Here is a 23,225-nt window from a genome sequence, read left to right on the forward strand (position 1 = left end):
GAGTAGGGGGGAGGGACAGTAGGGGGAGGGAGGAGTGAGTAGGGGGGAGGGAGAGGGAGGAGGGACAGTAGGGGGGGAGTAGAGGGAGGAGTGAGTAGGGGGGAGGGACAGTAGGGAGAGGGAGGAGTAGGGGGAGGGACAGTAGGGGGAGGGAGGAGTGAGTAGGGGGAGGGAGGAGGGACAGTAGGGGGGAGAGAGGGAGGAGTGAGTAGGGGGGAGGGACAGTAGGGAGAGGGAGGAGTGAGTAGGGGGGAGGGACAGTAGGGGGAGGGAGGAGTGAGTAGGGGGGAGAGAGAGGGAGGAGGGACAGTAGGGGGGGAGGAGAGGGAGGAGTGAGTAGGGGGGAGGGACAGTAGGGGGAGGGAGGAGTGAGTAGGGGGGAGGGACAGTAGGGGGAGGGTTGGTGCATTGCAGCCTGACTCGGGATCTCACAGTAACAGTAATGGCGGCTCCCAGCCCGAGTAGCAGCACCGCGAGTAATAATAACACGGGGGGGGCAGGAGGGCAGGGGCAGCAGCACCAGCACAGCGCGGGCAGCAGCATGCAGGGTAAGGATACTCTCATACTCCCGTACTACCGTACTCACTCATACTCACACACTCTCACACACTCACACACTAGGCCTCTCAGCTCCGTGTGTGTGTGTGTGTGTTTTACCAGGGGCATCTGTGTGTGTGTGTGTGTGTGTGTGTGTGTGTGTGTGTGTGTGTGTGTGTGTGTGTGTGTGTGTGTGTGTGTGTGTGTGTGTTTTACCAGGGGCATCTGTGTGTGTGTGTGTTTTACCAGGGGCGTGTGTGTGTGCGTGTGTGTGTGTGTGTGTGTGTGTGTTTTACCAGGGGCATCTGTGTGTGTGTGTGTGTGTGTGTGTGTGTGTGTGTGTGTGTGTGTGTGTGTGTGTGTGTGTTTTACCAGGGGTGTGTGTGTGTGTTTTACCAGGGGCGTGTGTGTGTGTGTGTGTGTGTGTGTGTGTGTGTGTGTGTGTGTGTGTGTGTGTGTGTGTGTGTGTGTGTGTGTGTTTTACCAGGGACATCTGTGTGTGTTTTACCAGGGGTGTGTGTGTGTGTGTTTTACCAGGTGTGTGTGTGTGTGTGTGTGTGTTTTACCAGGTGTGTGTGTGTGTGTGTGTGTGTGTGTGTGTGTGTGTGTGTGTGTGTGTGTGTGTGTGTGTGTGTGTGTGTGTGTGTTTTACCAGGGGCATGTGTGTGTGTGTGTGTGTGTGTGTGTGTGTGTGTTTTACCAGGGGCATATATGTGTGTGTGTGTGTGTGTGTGTGTGTGTGTGTGTGTGTGTGTGTGTGTGTGTGTGTGTGTGTGTGTGTGTGTTTTACCAGGGGCATGTGTGTGTGTGTGTGTTTTACCAGGGGCATGTGTGTGTGTGTGTGTTTTACCAGGGACATCTGTGTGTGTGTGTTTTACCAGGGACATCTGTGTGTGTTTGTGTGTTTTACCAGGGGTGTGTGTGTGTGTGTGTTTTACCAGGGGTGTGTGTGTGTGTTTTACCAGGGGCATCTGTGTGTGTGTGTGTTTTACCAGGGGTGTGTGTGTGTGTGTGTGTGTGTGTGTGTGTGTGTGTTTTACCAGGGACATCTGTGTGTGTTTTACCAGGGGTGTGTGTGTGTGTGTTTTACCAGGGTGTGTGTGTGTGTGTGTGTGTGTGTATGTGTGTGTTTTACCAGGGACATCTGTGTGTGTTTTACCAGGGGTGTGTGTGTGTGTGTGTTTTACCAGGTGTGTGTGTGTGTGTGTGTGTGTGTGTGTGTGTGTGTGTGTGTGTGTTTTACCAGGGGGGTGTGTGTGTGTGTGTGTGTTTTACCAGGGGCATGTGTGTGTGTGTGTGTGTGTGTGTGTGTGTGTGTGTGTGTGTGTGTGTGTGTGTGTGTGTGTTTTACCAGGGGCGTGTGTGTGTGTGTGTGTGTGTGTTTTACCAGGGGCATCTGTGTGTGTGTGTGTGTGTGTGTGTGTGTGTGTGTGTGTGTGTGTGTGTGTGTTTTACCAGGGACATCTGTGTGTGTGTTTGTGTGTTTTACCAGGGGTGTGTGTGTGTGTGTGTGTGTGTGTGTGTGTGTGTGTGTGTTTTACCAGGGGTGTGTGTGTGTGTGTGTGTTTTACCAGGGGTGTGTGTGTGTGTGTGTGTGTGTGTTTTACCAGGGGTGTGTGTGTGTGTGTGTGTGTGTGTGTGTATGTTTTACCAGGGGTATGTGTGTTTTACCAGGGGCATGTGTGTGTGTGTGTGTGTGTGTGTGTGTGTTACCAGGGGCATCTGTGTGTGTGTTACCAGGGGCGCGTGTGTGTGTGTGTGTGTGTGTTACCAGGGGCATCTGTGTGTGTGTGTGTGTGTGTGTTACCAGGGGCATCTGTGTGTGTGTGTGTGTGTGTGTGTGTGTTACCAGGGGCATCTGTGTGTGTGTGTGTGTGTGTGTGTGTGTGTGTGTGTGTGTTACCAGGGGCATCTGTGTGTGTGTGTGTGTGTGTTACCAGGGGCATCTGTGTGTGTGTGTGTGTGTGTGTGTGTGTTACCAGGGGCATCTGTGTGTGTGTGTGTGTGTGTGTGTGTGTGTTACCAGGGGCATCTGTGTGTGTGTGTGTTACCAGGGGCATCTGTGTGTGTGTGTGTGTGTGTTACCAGGGGCATCTGTGTGTGTGTGTTACCAGGGGCACGTGTGTGTGTTACCAGGGGTGTGTGTGTGTGTGAGACCAGGGGCATCTGTGTGTGTGTGTGTGTGTGTGTGTTACCAGGGGCATCTGTGTGTGTGTGTGTGTTACCAGGGGCGTGTGTGTGTTACCAGGGGCGTGTGTGTGTTACCAGGGGCGTGTGTGTGTTACCAGGGGCATGTGTGTGTGTGTGTGTGTTACCAGGGGCATCTGTGTGTGTGTGTTACCAGGGGCATCTGTGTGTGTGTGTTACCAGGGGCATCTGTGTGTGTGTGTTACCAGGGGCATCTGTGTGTGTGTGTTACCAGGGGCATCTGTGTGTGTGTGTGTTACCAGGGGCATCTGTGTGTGTGTGTGTTACCAGGGGCATCTGTGTGTGTGTGTGTTACCAGGGGCATCTGTGTGTGTGTGTGTGTGTTACCAGGGGCATCTGTGTGTGTGTGTGTTACCAGGGGCATCTGTGTGTGTGTGTTACCAGGGGCATCTGTGTGTGTGTTACCAGGGGCATCTGTGTGTGTGTGTTACCAGGGGCATCTTTGTGTGTGTGTTACCAGGGGCATCTGTGTGTGTGTGTTACCAGGGGCATCTGTGTGTGTGTGTTACCAGGGGCATCTGTGTGTGTGTGTTACCAGGGGCATCTGTGTGTGTGTGTTACCAGGGGCATCTGTGTGTGTGTGTTACCAGGGGCGTGTGTGTGTGTGTGTGTTACCAGGTGTGTGTGTGTGTGTGTGTTACCAGGGGCATCTGTGTGTGTGTGCGTGTGGTTTGACACACAAGTATGTACATTCAATTATTTTTAATGAATTATCCCTTCATATAAATGCCCGTGCATATTATAGAATATATATAAACCTAGATGTGTGTGTGTATATATATATACACACACACACACACACACACACACACACACACACACACACACACACACTATAACTGTGTCGCACTTTTTGATTGAGGTTTGGTAAGTTTTGATCTTGCACTTAGACTGTAAGCTCTATGGGTCAGCGAATAACAACTGAATTCCATGTAGAGCTATATATAGTGATATAAAAAAGTGGGTGTGTGGATAGATATATGCACACGCATAATTGTCTGTATACATACATGCATCTATAATTGTGTGCATGTATACATGTACATATATACATACACTCGTATAATAGTGTGTGTGTACACGTGATATGATGTCTGTGTTTCACACGTACATATACATTATATAAAAACTGATAACCTCGTCACTGCTAATATATAACTGGGCACATATAAAGGACCTGTTCTTATCTGGGCCTGGCGTAGCTGTCACTGTTATCTGCCTGTAGTGTTAGCCGCTCTCTGCTGCCCGCTATCCCACAGTGTTAATCAATAGGACAATCCTTCAGTAGGGTTATTCTGCTCATTTATGGGGTTGTAATGGGGAAGGCAGTCACAATATTATGTTTTTATCAGGACTTTATATTCTCTAATGTATAATCTACCGTTTTTAGGGCCTATGGCAGGGGTGGGCTCTGAGTCCTCAAGGGCCACCAACAGCTCAGGTGTTAAGGATATCCCTGCTTCAGCACAGGGGGCTCAATCAGTCTCTGCAAAAGCACAGATGTCTAAGTTGAAGGCTGAGCCACCCGTGCTGAAGCAGGGATATCCTGAAAACCTGACCTGTTGGTGGCCCTTGAGGATTGGAGTGGGCCATCCCTGAGATAAGGTCATATTGATGGAATTAATCACATTTTATTTTATGTCTGGGATTGCACGTTTATGACTTCTTCATCTCTGTAAAAGGCGTCCATCCACATTCCTGCAGGCCCCATATAATCTCCTTCAGTCTGAACATCCCGAATTCCTGGGGTACAACAATATGGCAGATACCAGTCACAGCAGAGCAAAGGATTCTGGGAGAGGAAGTGTGAATTGGGGTCTCCCTGATACAGAGGCAACCCTTAAAACTACAACTTGTGTATGATTCAGCATTGTGTATACATGTATTTTATTTATTTTTTCCCAAGACTTCTTTTAGCGATAAACAGAAGGTTTTGATATGTTGGGAAAATTAATTGGGGAAGTGCATAAAATGGTCTTCCCTTTCGGAGGATTTGTTTAGGACCAAGTTGATTTGGGGAAGTCTTGGTAAAGGGGGGGATTACACACGGATTTCCTGACTTTCCCTCTCTGGACATTTTTTCCCATGGTTATTACAATGTGGCCGTTCTGGTAGTCGAAGTATTAAAGCAGCAGTGGCAAAGTTTGGCAAAGTGCAGAAAGAATGTGGTAATGATTCCAAAGTCGCGCTGATCAGTGCCGAGTTACAATGTATATTCCCTATTTAGCATTAATGACGTTTCTGGAACGTTCCGAACCCGATTTAACATACTGTATCGTCCAGATCTGGCTTGTTTTCTTTTGCATAGTCGGGCTCGTGACTCCAGGCCTGTTGGAAATGGAGCGCGGCTGTTGGGTCCGGCAGTGTAAACGTTAGAATAAAAGCTACACGATGAGAGCAAGGTAAACATCCCTGCAGACAGCATAAGCAGAAAATGTGTTCGTGAGAATAGCATATCCGATTGTGATAACCGTGGGACAACCTGTCTATGCAGAGAAATGTGGGACCACGTGAAATCATAACCGTGGCATCCATACCTCACAAATGCATAGAATTTTTCTCGCACAGCGACAACTGATTTAAGTATCTATAATATTAAATAATGAATAGGTAGGGGGTATCAGTGTGTGTATTTTGTGCGTGCGTGTGTGTATATGTTTCTATCTATATCTATCTCATCTCCAGCCCTTGTCGATCAACTGCTGGATGAAGGCCTCGGCAATCTTTCAGGTACGGCGGTTACAGCCTCTTCTTCTCCACGTTGCTCATCCCATTTTCTGATTTCCTCCTGCCATCTTGCTTTTGGTCGTCGTCTTGGTCTTTTGCTATCCCTTGGAGTGCAGATGAGTACCATCTTTGTCCAACGATGGTTATTTCCTCTTGTAATATGTCTGACCCACCGCCATTTTAATTTCTTCACCCCTGTGGTGATGTCACAGACTTTTTCCTCTCTCTTTGTGTAATACCCAGCATGCATCTCTCCATACTTTGAGTTGTCTGAAGCTTCTATGTTGGCTTTGCATTTGGGGACCAAGTTTTAAATCAATACGTAAGCTCGGGCAGGATACATTAGTCAAACACATTACTTTTGAGGGGACACACACCCCGCACTACCTGTTGAGCTGGGGTCTAAGGCCTAGCCGGCGGCTGAGGGGAGGAGACAGGCTGTCGTTAGCGGAAGTCGTCGGAGTCTAGTTTCCGGGTGAGTGGGGAAAATGTTTGTTGGGGATCATCGATAGACGGCAATCTTCAAGTCTCGCCATAAATGTTCCATTGGATTCAAGTCAGGACTTTGACTGGGCCACTCTAGAACATTAATTCTTGAACATTAATTCTCCATGTTCAATCACTCCGCGGTGGCTTCGGGTCATTGTCCTGCTGAAATGTGAATTTCCTCCCAGTGTCAGTCTTGGCTGAACTCAAACCGGATTTCCTCCATGGATTCACCTGTACTTTGCACCTCCATTCAGTGTCACGCACGGTGGGGGTAACATCATGTTCTGGGGACGCTTCTCCGCAGGGACTGGGAAGCGCGTCAGGATAGAAGGGAGAATGGATGTGCCAAGTACAGGTGAATCCTTGAGGAAAACCTGTTTGAGTCAACAATGGCCCGAAGCATAAAGCCACACTGGAGGGGTTGAATAAGAAGAGAATTAACGTTCTTGAGTGGCCCACTCACCGTCCGGACTTGAATCCAATGGAACATTTATGACGCGACTTGAAGATTGCCGTCCATCGACGACCCCCAACAAACTTATCAGAACTGGATCAATTTTTCCGAGGAAGAATGGACAAAAATGTCTCCATGCGACTGTGCAAAGCGAGCAGAGACTGGTCCAAAAAGACTCATGGCAATAATACACTGCAAAGGGGGCTTCTACCGAGTACTGACGTAAAGGGCTGCATCCTTATGTCGACATTAACCTCCTTATATAACAGGGCTCAGTGTAGCCTCCTCCTTATATAACAGGGCTCAGTGTAGCCTCCTCCTTATATAACAGGGCTCTGTGTAGCCTCCTCCTTATATAACAGGGCTCAGTTTAACCACTACAGCATTGTAGCTTTGAATAAAAATAGTTGGTAGAAGATTGGAGCGGGGGCTTCTGCTAACGAACTAAACTGTACTATGTAGCAGGGTAAAAAAAAAAAAAGCAGGCACACCAAATAGTGCAAATAATGTCTTTGCTCCGCGTTTCGGCTTCCCAATGCGTGGAGCTAGTAAAGACACATTTATTGTACCATTTTGGTGCCGGCTTTTTTGACCTGTGTATATATGTATATTTTCAGCTGGCCAGTCCTGTATTAGGCCGAGTTATGTTCATCTAGGCTTATATTTTGAGCAGTTAATAAGAATACACTCACACACTTTCGTTCCATTTCCCTGTGCAATGTGAGACTGAAATGTATTTTTCTAGAACTGCAGAATCAGTAACGTGGTGTGTTTTTTTTCTTTTCTTTTGGTACATAACGTAGTGATATTTCTTCTTAATACCGGACTTGTGTGTTTGGAGCACGCTCCTAACGTAATAATAATAATAATTTGATGTAAAGTGGATTGATTGCGTTGGTGAAGCTGCTGTCCCACTTTGCATCAGAGTTAATGAAGGGCATTTAGGTATATTAGGTTTAAAGCAGCAGTTACCCCAGAAACCTGTCAGAGATTAACTCCTATACTATTACCCCTGAGCATCAATTGTTAGAAAAAATAACTTTTTTTTTGTCTTAAAAAAACATGATTTACTTAATTGTGTCTGAGGTCCCCATGGTAACCTATAGACTCCATTGGTGAGAGCTCCATTTTAACCTCCCGGACATTTTAATGTCAAACGCTTATATCAACCAAATGGAGCATTTAAAAATGAATGTTCACCTAGGGTGTCGAATACCCTTGCACCGGCCCTGGGGGTAACAGTACCGATCCTCGAGGTACTCCACTTACAAATTTAACCCAATGTGGAAAGGTTCCATGTATTACAAACCTCTGCTGTCTATTCTTCAGTTTTGAAACCAGGTGCAAATATTTTTACCGACTCCCATTTCCTTTTATTTTGTGCACCAACCTCTCGTGTGAAACCGTATCAAAAGCCTTTGCAAAATCTAAGTAGGCCACATGAACTGCATTACCCTGGTCTAAATACCTACTTACCTCCTCAAAGAAACTAATGCGGTTAGTTTGGCAAGATCTATCCCCCATAAATCCCTTCTATTAATAATCTTTGAGAAATTAGATTTCTCCTTTCTTTTCTCACGTAAGTTTTTATTAAGTTTTCCAACAGTTGGGTGGAGGAGGGGAGGGGATACAGAAATCAAAAAGGGGGGGTGGGGGGGAGAAGGAATGGTGCAACATTCCTGGCGAGAACACTTCACATAGAAAAAATACAGAGTACATGACCACTGGCAAAAGTAGATTTACATATATATCAACCGGTATATATCCTTCAACATCAATTCTGTTCATACCCCCTTTTTATCTTACATTTTTGGGTTGACTGTCCCCCCGGCTAACCTGGAAAACGGAGAGGGCCTCACTGGAGGATATTGGACTGATTCATGGGTGGGTGTCCCTGTGTGTTGAGAGTTTCATAAATCAGCCACGGCTGCCATACCTTTTGAGACTTTGAGCAGGAGTCTCGCAGAATCCCAGTGAGTCTCCATTTTGAGAGTACCATATTCTTGTTCTTATCTGACCAAGAACCGGCTGGCTCTGACTCATCCACGCCTCCGCTGTGCACGGCGCGTTGGGTTCTCCTCTTTATGGCTGCTATCCAAGCCTCAATGTCATCAGAACGTGACATAGCAGCTTCCTATTGGACCACCCTAGTAGCTTCCTACTAGACCACCCTAGCAGCCATCTTTGATCTTTTTTCCGGCACATATAAAGCTTAATGTCCCTGGAAATGGGATCCCGGTGCTAGAAATGGTGCGGATCAGTTCCAGGAGACCCGATTTTTGTCCAAAGGTGGGTGCGACTGCTGCTTTAACCAGACAGCCACAGACCCTCCGACACAGAGGAGCAGTCGCGTGACCACGACCTGACGGCTGACACGAACGGAATAGAAGTCTCCTATTCCCATCAGATCTGGGTCAGCGCTGCACGGGACCCATTCCCCTTAGAAAACCAGCAAAAGCCCATGCCGTACAGTGACCACACGAAGGGGTCCGGGAGGGCCACCCCTCGTAACGTGCTAGCCACGTCATGGGGAGTTAAGGAGCTTAACTGCAGAAGGCCACCACCTGGCGTAGTGCAGCCATTTTCTCCTTGTTGGAGAAGCCAACTTCTCCATCAATGGTTCCAGTCTATGCTATGTAGCTGCTTTCCCCGAGCTGGAGAACATATTGGCAGCATTGATTAGAAAGGAGCCCAAATCTTGTACGACATGGGAGGATGTCTTCACAGCATAACGAATCGTGGTTAATGCTTTTACTGTAGCAACCAGTCCCTGGGTTAAACTATTTTATGTATGTAAAATAAGATACATGACTACCACGACATGTTTCACTTTTGTACCCACTGTTTTCACACCCTCCAACTCTGGGCACATGTGGACAATATAGAGGTTCAATGGTCTATAGTTCCTCTGTCAATGTGGGATACCGGCGCTTGCAAGCATGGGGCCGCGGCACAAATTATTACATGCAAAGATCATTTTATCACTCTGAAATAGATGTGACCTCATCGCCAGATTAAAGGTTAATTTACCAGATTAATGATTCCTCTTCAAGCTGCCGTAATGAAGCGAAACGTTCCAAGTTTCAGCCAATAGTAGGCAGGCAGGGGCGCTCTCCCCTGCTCACACACGGGCACAAACAGATCTTATAGCTGTGCTATATGTACTGCGGGTGTTATTGGGTACACAACATGAACGGGGGGAGTACCTGCACAGTACAGTTGGAGAGGATGCGGTGTGTTTGTTATTGAAGCGTTGCCTCTTGGGATTGAGTGTATCGTGCTGGGTATGAAGCAGGGGGGTCTCCGGAGATAAATTGTGTTGATTTCGGCTCTGGGACCCCCTTCCTGTGTCCTGCCGGCATCGCCTTCCCATCAGGCTTGCCCACTAAACGGTATCGCAACCTCCAATGAATCTACAGTTCTCCGGGAGTACTACAATTTGGATCTATATTTGGTCTATTAAAAGGTGTAACAACCTTCCCTCCGATCAATGCAATTACATCTCTGGGTGACTGGTAGTCAGTTGAGGTTTGTAATAATGCGGATCCAAAAATGGAGGCCAGAGTCTTTTTAAGTGGGGGCGAGACTTGACAGTGTGCCTATATAAGAAAACGTTAAAATACGTGTCCGTGTGTCCGAGTGTATTACTTTGAATGAACTTGTGTTTTCTACTTTAGGCCTTCAGATAAACTTCGGTGAAAATGCACAAAGTAAGATCAGATTTATTACTAGTCTTCTGCTAGCCACTTTTACATCAGTCTTGGTATTGGGAATGTATCCACTCTTATTCCAAGAAACATGTTTTTTAAAGTAGCAATCCTGCTTTTCACAAATTCCCAAAAGATGTTAATATTGCAAAGGTCTTTAGCGGTCTTCAAAGATGGCTGCTGGGCTCCTGTTTCTGTGAGCCAATGGGCATCCTGCTGGGTTTCTCTTATTAATTGTCTCGCCAACAGCTTCCTGTCAGCCATTTAAACTCTTAAGCATAGTTCGGGGTCAGAAATGTAGATACAAAGATAGAAAATGTGGATTGCTGCTTTAGAAAAGCTTCCAATTATAATTCTATTTTTCAACTCTCTCATGCAAATCTTACCAAATGCCTGTCCCCTTGAATAAATCTCAAACATGGGGCTATATTAAATTATTTAAAACGGAAGTGGTGCACAGATGTTATAACATATAAATATGTATGAGAAATGACCGTACTTTAGCTTCGCCCCTTGTAAATAATTAAAGAATATTAAAATAGCTTGGGTGTAATGAAATCATTTTAAAGGGGCTTTGGACAGAAGAGGGCGTTTTCGTGCAGTGGTTTGGGTGAAACAATGAGGTTTGGAGAATTTATATCGCGTGGGTTAATGGCCGTAAGAAAATATTCTGCCCACAAAAATGATGTCCCCTCCACCTAGATGTTGTAGGGTTATCACCGTTTAGTAAATCTCGGTACTCGTGTTATCCTGATATGTCCCTGTGCCTCAGATGAGTCTAGTGGTTCTTCTAACCCAGGGGAGGCCAACTCCCCGTCCTCATGGGAAACCAACAGGTCGGGTTTTCAGGATATCCCTGCTTCAGCACAGGTGGCTCACTCATTGACCGCCTCTCTTTATCAGAGGGCCAGTTAGGGAGGATGAGGGGGCTTTGCCTGTGCACGCTCACATTCAACACAGAATGAAGGGAATAGTTGGAGGAAATCTACCCCTCACAATTCTTACATAGCTGGGTGTGTTGCTCAGGAAGGTTTAATCCCTTAAACCGCTCGCCACCTCTGGATAGTTGTGGTCCTAGGAGGGACCGCACCTTTTAAAGCGGCAGTCCCGCCTGCCCCACACTTTTGTTTTTGTTTGCCAGGGTGGGAACCAGAATGTGACCCGTGCTGTTTTCAGCTCTGTGGACCCACTGGTAAAGGTGCGCTGTTTCAGCCACCTCGGGGGAAATAAAATGGCGGCTTACGTCTCCCACGTCACATGAGCTGATAGCTGCGATGTCACCTGTTGCTTCATTTTGACTCCCGTGGCATGGGAGACTAAGGGGCGGTAAGTATCTCGTGAGCTCCCCTGAGCTGAAATTAACGTGGTGCAGCGCTAGTGGGGTCCCCTACTTCCCATCCCGGCAAGAAAAAGGGGGTGCTCTGCTGCACAAGGAATATGAACGTTGTGTATTACTTCGCATTAACGATGCTCTCTAATATTTGGACTTTGTGCCTCATCAACATGACACCATTTAGATCAGCAAAGCGGGGTGGGGAGCCGGGTTAGTTCTCTCTTCCATGCAGGGAGGAGGGGGTGTGATACCTTTTACTGGACCAACAAGTAGATAACATGTTACAAGCTTTCCCACCTCTCGGGGATCTTCATCAGGTTGGGCAGAAACGCAGACCATATGATGAAGGCCCTGAGAGGTGGGAAAGCTTGTAACATGTCAACTGCTTGTTGGTCCAGTAAACGGATCCGTGCCCCTCCTCCCTCTCCCTCCTGTGTTACCTTTAGATAATGTATCCTACGTGTGGCTTTCCAGCCTAGGAAGAAAGTGAGCCAAACCGTGGCCTATTTAATCGGTTATGACACGAATCGGTATGTCCAATTTTACGTTTGTGACTTGTCTGAGACGTGAGTGTGCTCATAAGTGGTATTTTTATTTGCTGTACAATTTTTATTTGACCGTATACACCTTTCACGGCAGACGGACACTTTGGGAGGTTTTACAGTCTCCATCTAATGTCTCTGGGTGATGAGTGTTTGTCATTAAAGTAGTTGGCTTTGTTCCTGTTTTGTTTAGTGTCATTATGAAGCCATCATTACTCATCCAGAACTAGTTTATCTGCTTGAATCCAGTGTTCCCAACACGGTGGCAATAAGACCATTACTTTGAGGGGCAATTAAGTAAATGACGCTGATTAAGTTGTTTTGCATTGCTGCATTTTACCCGCTAAATTGCCTTCGCCTCTCGGTTTATTTCGTCCCCTTTTTGTGACTAGGTATGGAGCTGGGGTTTCCGGAGCTGAACCCCGTTTATTTCCGCTGCTGGGGAGCCCCTTCTTCCCGAGATACTTGCATCGGACGGTGATGCCGGCTTGGCACAGAAAATGTTTGTGTAAACGTTTCCGTGGGCCAATAGGAAGCTGTGATGTCATTGATTGTGGTTTACTGTTGGCCGCGGGACCTTTTCAAACAGCAGTGATACCCAGGGGGTCCCCCGGATCTTAAATCAACGCGGTATATCCCTCTGCTTCCCAACTAGGGGGGATATAAAATGTCTTTTAGAAGGCAATGGTCATTTTTAATAGCCATTTCCGCATGTCCCAAGCTTGGGGGTGTAGTGGCCATTTTGAATCTCTTGCTTTTCACACATGGTTTTTAAAGAAGAAAAAATTACAGAGCCCTCTGGTCGCAGTTAGGACCAATGTAGACGAATAAATGACATTCATAATGGTTACGTTCTATATATGCCAAAGGAAACCGTCTGTCCCCTCTAGGACGACCCCCACAGCTGTCCAGCTTGATGAAAGATTGTGTGGAGCAGGAAAATAGCCTTATAGAGAAGCGGGGTGAGAGCCGCTTGCAGACCCGCCTTCCATGTGGGGCCAGCGGCTGCAATTGCAGCAGCCCGCGGATAGAGTTCACGTAACTCTCAATGGTCCGTCCCCTCGGCTGCTCCCGGCTGTGTGCTCCCCTGGCAGGGTGGATGACACGCTTCCTGCGCGACTGCGATCGGAATTGTAGACAAGAGGTAGAATGATCGATATCAGCGCTGCTCCGATAGATCCAGACTCACCAGGTGAAATAAAAATAATTTATTAAGACTACATGAAACGGATACTAGGGAACATAACAAAAAGGCCTCCTCCCCACGCGTTTCGGGCGAGTTCGCCCTTTCTCAAGGAGTATAAGAAGACCTGAAGGGAGGGTGTGATTTATAACTCCCTTCAAATGGTTGACTAATGTGTCGCACCTGATTAAGAAACATTTATGCAAATTTCAACACTCTGGGCTCATACCAAGTGATCACATAAGATAATAATGAAAGAAAAGTTAATATATACATCGTAATAAGTACTCATGATACATAGTCTGTACTAGCATGATACCTTTCAGAATAATATTGTGTATATATGTAATATATCTAATAACCACAGATAATTATATAAATGAAAAATAAAAAAGAACATTTATACATACAGAAAAACCGTATGCAACATCATCATCAATTTATGGCATACAGATCATCTTTCCAACCACTTAATAGCTGCAAATATGCTGTTATAATTCGTGTAATTCGTCACTTTGATACAAATATAGTATAGTTAATCACCATATCTTGCCAAGAGGAACTGATACATTATTTCATATCCACCGATAACCTGTTACCTTTCTGATTTCCACACTGCTGCAGTGTCCATCTTTCTGCGAAGGACCTTTTTGTCGTTGCCATGGGAACATGTTAACGAGGCCAGGCGTGGGCCAACGTTACATTTCAACAATTGTGGTATCTGTTAAAAAAAAAATGTTTTTGAGTAATAAAGCAGAAAAGGCCATTACATGTTGGGGTGAACTCAAAGGGTTAGTCACTAGGTCGTGGGGTCTGGTATTTCGGGACCTACATCATGCCCGCAGAGAGAGTATCGATATTACTTCCTGGGTTTTAAAGACTAGTTAAATTGCCGTCCAATAGGAGGCTACAACCGATGGCAGCCATTTTGTTTCCCCTTGGAGATATTTATAACTGTTAACTTCACCAACAAGTATCTTGGGATCCCAGCGCTGAAAATAGACGTTTAGCTGAAAGGAGGGGGTTCCCGGAGGTTAAATTAACGGAGTTCAGCGCTGGAGACCCCCCCCCCCCCCCCCCCCGCTTCAATTCTATATTTAAAAAAAAAACTAATTGTCTTGGATTTCTCATTTTAAAATCATAGGCTTCTGTGGGGGATTACTAATTTAACCCTTTGGGATCCGGTGTGCCACTGCCCCTCTGGCACACTTTACCTTTCCGTGATGCAAGGGGAGGAGCTATCTCCCACCGTCGTCGGTTCGCGACGCCTCGGAGCGCAGGAAGCGATCTCTCCTGAGAAAACAAGCTACAGTGTTTGATTTGAGGAATTATAAACGTCTCATGTCCAACACATGCACACTATTGTATCTGTCTTCTCTTTTATCAAAAGTTATATTGAGCGCAGTTTGTAGACCTAGATTTATTTCTTTTTAGTGATTTATATTGGGGTGCTGGCGCTCCCCAGCTTCACAAAGCCCGCAGTGCGATCCCACCTATCTGCCCCCCCCCCCCAAAACCTTTTCTAAACCATTTAACAACCTCTTTATTTGCCTTTTTTTATTCGAATAAACTTCTTTGTAAATTGATGACTTATGGCGAGAGGGGCGGCCAACGCCAGTCCTTAAGGGGCGCCAACTGGCCAGGTATTCAGTATATCCCTGCTTCAGCACAGGTGATGCAGTCATAATGATTGAGCCACCTGTGCTGAAGCAGGGATATCACTAATACGTGGCCCTTGAAGGCTGGAGGTTTTCCCTCCCCCTCCCCTCCCCCCCCCCCCCCGACATTACATTTCTTTGGGGTCTCTAAATGGGGAAGTGTTGGTCAATAGATTATTTGTTGGGTTTTTTTTTTTACACTTATTTCTCCCAATCCTGATCAGAGAACCAATGAGGGGGAGAGAGGGGGCTCTGCTTGCGCAAACTCTTGATGAAGACACACAGAAGGGAGCACCCCGAGGGAATCGCCCCCCTCCCAGGTCTCCGCTCCCTGTGCCTACAATCTACAGTAATGATTTAAATACACTTCTACGCTCAAACAGCCCAGCGAGACCCCGAGATGTGGGAGCTACGTCGTGGGGCCCTGGGAGGGCTAAAAGCAGCGGTACTGCGCCTTAATGCCAGAGATCAGAACTAAGCAAATGTCCGCAGAACCCAGTACTAAACGTTGGGAGGAATGTTACCACCTATGAAGTGGGAGAACCCGTTTTGAAACCCAATATCCGCTCTCCCAGTGACTTTTGTGAAGTCCCTTTCTGCCCCTGTGCCTCAGTCATTGCAAATGTGACCGTAAGCTCTTCTGGTCGGCCAGTCATTGCAAACATTCTATGGACCGGGCTACATACACTCTCTGTACCATATAAGCAAAAGTGTGTGTGTACGTGTGTGTGTGTGTTTACGTGTGTACGTGTGTGCGCGTGTGTGCGCGTGTGTGCGCGCGCAGAGTGTGACCTGCTTCCTATTCCTGCCGAGTTGCACATTTGAAATGACGGCCCTGACATCTTCACGGGGTTTTCTAGCCGGGTATATTTATAGGGATGGTTTAAATAGCTTGCAGGAAGTGACACAGGGCGAGCATTGCACGTATGTGGCAGGCACAGTGCCACGTGGTGAAGACGTCTGTCTCTCACCCCTTTTTTAGGCTGTTTTGTGTGGGTGGCATGGGGGGGGTTCTGAGATTAGTGTGCGTGCGTGTGTGCGTGTACAGGCAGTCCTCGCTTTTCCGACAGAATGCGTCCTGCAAATCTGCGTTATATACGGGACAGTCGGCAAGCGGGACCCATGTTATTCGGCGGCGGTTTCCGTCTGATACACAAAAACGGCGGCGGGTAATGCGATTTTGGACTGGGGGGGGGGCGTGGGATGGAAGTGGGTGGGGGGGGGCCCTTGATGAAAGTGGGTGGGGGGGGCGTGGAATGGAAGTGGGTGGGGGGGGGCGTGGGATGGAAGTGGGTGGAGGGGCGCGGGGTGGAAGTGGGTGGAGGGGCGCGGGGTGGAAGTGGGTGGAGGGGCGCGGGGTGGAAGTGGGTGGAGGGGCGCGGGGTGGAAGTGGGTGGAGGGGCGCGGGGTGGAAGTGGGTGGGGGGGGCGGGGTGTGAGGGGGTGGGGGGGGGCGGGGTGTAAGGGGGGGGGCGGGGTGTGAGGGGGTGGGGGGGGGCGGGGTGTAAGGGGGTGGGGGGGGGCGGAGTGGAAGTGGGTGGGGGGGGGCGCGGAGTGGAAGTTTGGCACGCTGGGTGGGGGGTGACGCACGGGGTGGAAGTGGGTAGGTGGGGGGTCGCGCGGGGTGGAAGTGAGGGGGGTCGCGCGGGGTGGAAGTGGGTGGGTGCACAGGTTAACCCCATTTCTCTGTAAAGAAAGAGTTGGGACAGGGAAGGAGAAATTGGGGTTCAAATGGAAAGACGGGGTGACAAGGTGCTGATGGGGAGAAGTCACTGTGTACAGGGCAGAGTGGCAAGGGGGATAAGGGGGGAAATGGATGAGGGGAAATGGGGGAGGAGGTAGGGTGCATGGTGGGAGGAGGTGGGCAGTGGGGTGCACATTTTGAGGAGAGAGCAGTAAAGAGTTGTGGAAGAGACCCAGGAAAACTATTGCACGGAGAGAGAGAATAGGGTGCTGGGAGAGAGAGAATAGGGTGCTGGGAGAGAGAGAATAGGGTGCTGGGAGAGAGAGAATAGGGTGCTGGGAGAGAGAGAATAGGGTGCTGGGAGAGAGAGAATAGGGTGCTGGGAGAGAGAGAATAGGGTGCTGGGAGAAAGAGAATAGGGTGCTGGGAGAAAGAGAATAGGGTGCTTGGAGAAAGAGAATAGGGTGCTGGGAGAAAGAGAATTGGGTGCTGGGAGAAAGAGAATAGGGTGCTGGGAGAGAATAGGGTGCTGGGAGAGAATTGGGTGCTGGGAGAGAGAGAATAGGGTGCTGGGAGAGAGAGAATAGGGTGCTGGGAGAGAGAGAATAGGGTGCTGGGAGAAAGCGACGTGGTATTCACACTGTTTTGGTTTCGCAGGTGAAGTACATTTGTATGGAAATGTCTGGTCTGCGGTCAGATCTCTATTCGCAGGGCTGGAAACATTGCTATGGGAGCTGTTCTGTATATGCTGAAAATGGCCCAAACTCCTGCTTTGGCGTATATAGAATAAGAGCCTTATTAAGTCTGATGTGTAACAGACATTTCAGTGTTTGGAAAGAGTTCAGCTCCTTCAAAATAAAATGGAAGATCACCTTCTGCACGGGGAACGCCTTCATATCATTATGACAAAGGGCCAGGGCCTCTGAACCACCTCATTGAAACGAGGATATCCTGAAAACCAGCCCTGTTGGTGGGCCATGAAGACTGGAGTTAGGTCCTGTGCTGTAGAGCGCAGAATGCCGGGAATTGGAAGGGGGGGGGGGGGGGGGGGGCTCTTGTGATGCGATCGCGATTTGCCGGCAACCAAAGGGGTTTGTTCTTTACGAAAGGATGTTTTATGTCCAGCTGCATGGGATTGCACCTTTTTAACCAGCTGCTGTGGGTATAAATGTAATAAGAGGAAAGGGTTTAAGCCTAAACTCTTAACACTCATTTGCTCTTCTAGACCAGTTGAGTAACAACATTTCACTCTGCGCTTCCAGCGTCGGTAATCTCTGCCCCTCCTGACTGATATCTCCGTAATTGGGTCTTTAGTGGAATGCCGATAAATATTTACTAGCTGTGTGCCAGGGAGTGAGTCACCCCGGGAATTAGTCATTAATAGATTCAGTAACACACGTGTACATCAGAACCATTAGAGGACGGGGTGGAAGAGGTTGTAGAATTATCATTGCCCTTCACTCCTTGTAATTGCCCCCCCCCCCCCCATATATATATACACCAACTGTAAATATTACTGTATGTTCATTCACATGTCTTAGACAGGTCTGCAACCCTGTCTTTCCCCATTATCGCCCAGCATACAGTGTTTCCACTGCAGCAAGGGATTCTGGGAAATGACATGCAAATGAGCACTCGGTGCCACCTTTTGTCTCCAGCTCGTGTATGTATGTATATATATATATATATATACACTATATACATGACTGACTTAAAGAGACAATCCATGCAGGGGGTCTCCGGAGATAAACCCCATTCCTTTTAGCTCTGGGGACCCCCTGTTTCCGGAGATACTTGCCTCTGTGGGGGGTCTCCGGACCGCATGGCTAGCAGGGTTCATGTAATGGCGGAGATGCAAAGCTCTCGCGGGTCTATAGAGAGCCGTGATGTCACCCGGCGCGGCTTCCTGTTGGCCCGCGTGACGCGGGAGCTTGAAATTTTGCTGAGATACCGGCGCCCCCTTCGGAGGTAAGTATCTCAGGAAGCAGGGGGTCCCCGCAGCGGAAATTATTGGGGTTCTGCTCCGGAAACCCCCTGCTTCAAACCTGTGAAACAGTCATAATAAAAAATAAAAACGCGCATGAATTGCAGCTTTAGGCTGCGGTCCCAGTCACCGCCACAGCGCACGGCTCGGCGTGCGCTGTGCTATCAAGCCCCGCCCCCCAGTCCGGCCGGTCCCAGTCACCGCCACAGCGCACGGCTCTGCGTGCGCTGTGCTATCAAGCCCCGCCCCCCAGTCCGGCCTGTCCCAGTCCCTACCTTGTCGCGCACCTTTCCCCAGCGGTGCGCGACAGGTTTTCAGGGACGCAGGAGAATTTGACCTCGACAAATGCGACGGGGGTGTGGCCACGCCCCCGCCGCCGGTTCAGCCAATAAGGGCGAACAAGCCGCGGGACGTCATGGCCGCCCCTGCAAACCCACAGCCACGCCCCCTCCCGTCGCACACCTTCCCTCTCCCCCCAGACCGCTGATCGCGGTGTAGCGCTGTGCACGCGCCGCCCCCCTGCCGCTGGGGACTCGGCCTTAGCGGCGTCTGCGTATATTCAACATGTAGCAGGGACACAAGTAAGTTAGGGCGAGTACCAATCCGTCCATCTTGCAGCAAAGAGGAAGAACACTTCTGCGCTTGTTCACGCCTTGGATCCACAAACCTGCCTCGCCCCGTGACCGCTCACCAGAACTTACCTGTGCCCCTGGTTTGTAGCCACTGCCAGCATCACCATGAGAGACGGCTGTCTGTGAGCAGGTTTCCGGCTCTGCACTTCTATAACACAGGCTGTGCTGTAGCGCCGTGTAGTGCGGCAGAAGCCTATATGGGCCCATGTTAAAATGGCCAAGACGTAAAGAGTGACACACCGAGTGCTCATTTGCATGTTATTACCCAGAATCCTTTTCTGCAGTGGCAGCACGGCATGCTGTGCGATAATGGGGTAAGGCGTGTTTGTGGGCCTGTCTCAGACGCGTGAACGTGTTCTTGTTCTGTGTCATTGCTGTAGCACAGGGGTGGCCATATCGAGTCCTCAAGGGCCACCAACAGGTCAGGTTTTAAGGATATCCCTGCTTCAGCACAGGTGGCTGTCTTCGATTGAACCCCCTGTGCTGAAGCAGGGATATCCTGAATACCTGACCTGTTGGTGGCCCTTAAGGACTGGACTTGGCCGCCCCTGTAGCAGTAGCAGCAAAGTTACGGCCTTTATTGCTTCACCCAGAATAAAATACTAAAGTTTCAAACCGTGAATGGTGACGCCCCCCCCTCCCCCCAGCTGGGGTACGGGCATGAAACGCACTACTTTCAGCTCCGGGAACCACCTTCTTCCCAAGATACTCCGCACTGAAGGTAGCGCATTCCTGTCTCCTTCCCCCCCGGGGAAACAAAATGGAGGTTTACATCTCACGCAGGCCGTGGAAAACGCGGTGCCCTCCTTTGGCCCCCTGGATATTTGGTCGCAGTTCTAGTTGCCAGCGGTACCCCGCGATAAAACCTGCGTTCTTCATCATGAGCACCACCTTAACCAAAACAAAGGGGGAGGGGCGGCAAACCAAATGTTACCAGCAGATAGGAGGCGCCAGTAAGGTCACGTTACAAGATAGCGGGAGCACTGTGCTTAGTTCTGCAGGCCTCATCTCTAGTGATGTGACATTATAGGACCGCAAAGATGGAAGAGGGTTCGGATACCTGTGAGATATAGATGGAAGAACCATAACGGGGTACACTTGGCAGCGGGGTACACTTGGCAGCGGGGTACACTTTGTCAGGTTCCAAAATCTGCAAATGCCCAAGTCCCATCTCATGGGGCGCCCCAAAGCACAATTCTAACCACACGGGAGAGATTATTTTGTACAATTTGTGTGATCTCTAACCATTTCTGGATAATTCACATTCTTATTTACTGTATATTCTCTTGGCCAGACTAATCAATTATGGTTTTAAAGTAGCCATCTTAAAACTGCAGTTCAAGCAAGATCCTGCATGTGTATCTTTAAATAAATCAGTTCTGTACTATTTTTTTTTAAACAATGTTTAAAGACATTTTTGAATGTATTCTAATGTAACAAGCTTTTTTGTTTCTATAAAAACCATTTACAAAGTCACACCCCCTTCTTCTGCGACAGGCTCTGGCTCTTGAGCCCCGCCCTCTCTCTAGCAGTGCACCAATTGTATCTAGTAACTGCCTGGTCACATGATCTTCCACACAGAACTTTGCATTGTGGGTACTGTTCTGCAGCATTAACTGAATTAAATAACCCCGAGCAAAGCGATCGATTAGAGGAGAACGGATCGCTCTGCAGCTTGGCGAATCGCGTGTCAGTGCGCAGGTTGGCTAATCGCGTGTCAGTGCGCAGGTTGGCTAATCGCGTGTCAGTGCGCAGTAGAACGCGTTGCCCTGTATTCCGAGAAGTGAGAAGTCGTCTTTTTGCGGAAAGGATATGAGAATGAGGACTGTTTACATTAGGAAGGAGGGGAGATGATGACTATTGACGCGTGTATATATATATCCAAGGTCAATTTATGGAACTTCCAAACACACTTTGAGCCTCGAGGGCAGTACAGATACAGCCAGTTAACAGGTTGAGGTTGTTGGCCGTGCCTATTTTCAGTCTTTGTTACTATAATTAATACCCCTCCCCTTTTTCTTTGTTCTCCCCAGGTAAACGCAAAGCACTCAAGTTGAATTTCGCCAACCCGCCCTTCAAATCCACAGCGAAATTCACGCTGAACACGTCCGTTCCATCCGTTCCAAGCACTCACATGTAAGCACTCGCAGCTGGAAGCCTTCAAGAACTGTCCCCCAAATGATACAAAGGAGCAACAGGCGCGCGCACACAGGCAGGCACGCGCACACAGGCAGGCACGCGCACACAGGCAGGCGCGCGCACACAGGCAGGCACGCGCACACAGGCAGGCGCGCGCACACAGGCAGGCACGCGCACAGAAAGACACACACACACACACAGGCAGGCGCGCGCACACAGGCAGGCACGCGCACAGAAAGACACAAACACACAGGCGGGCGCGCACACACACACACACACACACAGGCACGCGCACAGACACACACACAGGCACGCGCGCACACAGGCACACGCACAGACACAGGCAGGCACGTGCACAGAAAGAAAGACACACACACACAGGCACGCGCACAGAAAGACACACACACAGGCACGCGCACAGACACACATACAGGCACACGCGCACAGACACACACACAGGCACGCGCGCACACAGGCACACGCACAGACACAGGCAGGCACGTGCACAGAAAGAAAGACACACACACACAGGCACGCGCACAGAAAGACACACACACAGGCACGCGCACAGACACACATACAGGCACACGCGCACAGACACACACACAGGCACGCGCGCACACAGGCACACGCACAGACACAGGCAGGCACGTGCACAGAAAGAAAGACACACACACACAGGCACGCGCACAGAAAGACACACACACAGGCACGCGCACAGACACACATACAGGCACACGCGCACAGACGCACGCCCCGGCACTGCGCACGCCCCGGCACTGCGCACGCCCCGGCACTGCGCACGCCCCGGCACTGCGCACGCCCCGGCACTGCGCACGCCCCGGCACTGCGCACGCCCCGGCACTGCGCACGCCCCGGCACTGCAGGCAGGAGACATTGGGAGGCGTGGTCATGACGTCACGTGAGCACTTCGCCCTCATTGGCTGAACCTCTCACATTATTCGGCCGTCGCTCGGGGAAATCAATTTCCCAGATCTGCTCTATATTAGGGTTAGGGTGCGTCGGTGCGTCGCCCGGCCGCGCACACTCAAGGCCATGTGATGGCTCCTGGAGCGTGGCGCCTCCACGTGAGAGAACACATGGAAACACGTGGCCTTAACCCGGGGGGGGGCTTGAGTTGAGCACCCCCAACAGGTCAGGTTTTCAGGATATCCCTGCTTCAGCATAGGTGGCTCCATCAGAGCCTCCTTTGCTGAAGCAGGGACTGAGCCATCTGTGCTGAAGCATGGACTGATTGAGCCACCTGTGCTGAAGCAGGGATATCTTGAAAACCTGATCTGTTGGTGGGGGGGGCTGAGGACTGGAGTTGAGCCCCCTGTGCTGAAGCAGGGATATCTTGAAAACCTGATCTGTTGGTGGGGGGCTGAGGACTGGAGTTGAGCCCCCCGCCTTTACGTGCAGGTTTTTTTTTTATTGACGACAAGAATGCTTAAACGTATTGAACGCATGGTGAAGTGTTTAATATAATTCTGCGACACAAATGTGCATCACTGTATATATGTATATAACAGTTTTACCTATTTCATGGTCTCCCTGAGTTGAATAGGAAGGTATTTTCAAGTTGTATAGGGAAAAAGGACACTCTTTATAATATAAAAACCCCTCTCTGTGAAATCCTTATTCTGTCTGGGTGTGGCATATACAGAACATGGCACTATACAGAACATCCCACTATACAGAACATCCCACTATACAGAACATGGCACTATACAGAACATGGCACTATACAGAACATGGCACTATACAGAACATGGCACTATACAGAACATGGCAGGTCACATCAGATGCAGGAAATGCATTAAAATGAGATGTCTTTGGCATGGATAATGCTGAATAATTGCAGCCCATACTCCCAGTTGCACGCCCTCACGTGTCATTCTGTTGTTTCCTAGCGATTTGTGCGTGATAATAACCCCGGTTTCATGTAG

The 23,225-nt window shown here is 49.1% G+C and overlaps 1 protein-coding gene across 3 annotated transcripts in view; it reads left to right on the forward strand.

Annotated features, from left to right (window-relative positions):
- The first annotated feature begins 395 nt into the window (after positions 1-395).
- Positions 396-23,225, forward strand: part of MAP2K4 (mitogen-activated protein kinase kinase 4) — a 52,645-nt gene continuing 29,815 nt past the window's right edge. The window contains exons 1-4 of one of the 3 annotated variants that reach the window (XM_075579622.1): positions 396-548; positions 5,431-5,475; positions 10,093-10,125; positions 21,171-21,273. In XM_075579622.1, coding sequence (XP_075435737.1) covers positions 443-548; positions 5,431-5,475; positions 10,093-10,125; positions 21,171-21,273 — 287 coding nt within the window. In that variant the 5' untranslated portion in view covers positions 396-442. The remainder of the gene's footprint in view (positions 549-5,430; positions 5,476-10,092; positions 10,126-21,170; positions 21,274-23,225) is intronic. The other 2 variants (XM_075579623.1, XM_075579624.1) reach the window with 2 other exon arrangements.

This window comes from Ascaphus truei, chromosome 22 (genome assembly GCF_040206685.1).
Source record: "Ascaphus truei isolate aAscTru1 chromosome 22, aAscTru1.hap1, whole genome shotgun sequence".
Classification (NCBI taxonomy): domain Eukaryota; kingdom Metazoa; phylum Chordata; class Amphibia; order Anura; family Ascaphidae; genus Ascaphus; species Ascaphus truei.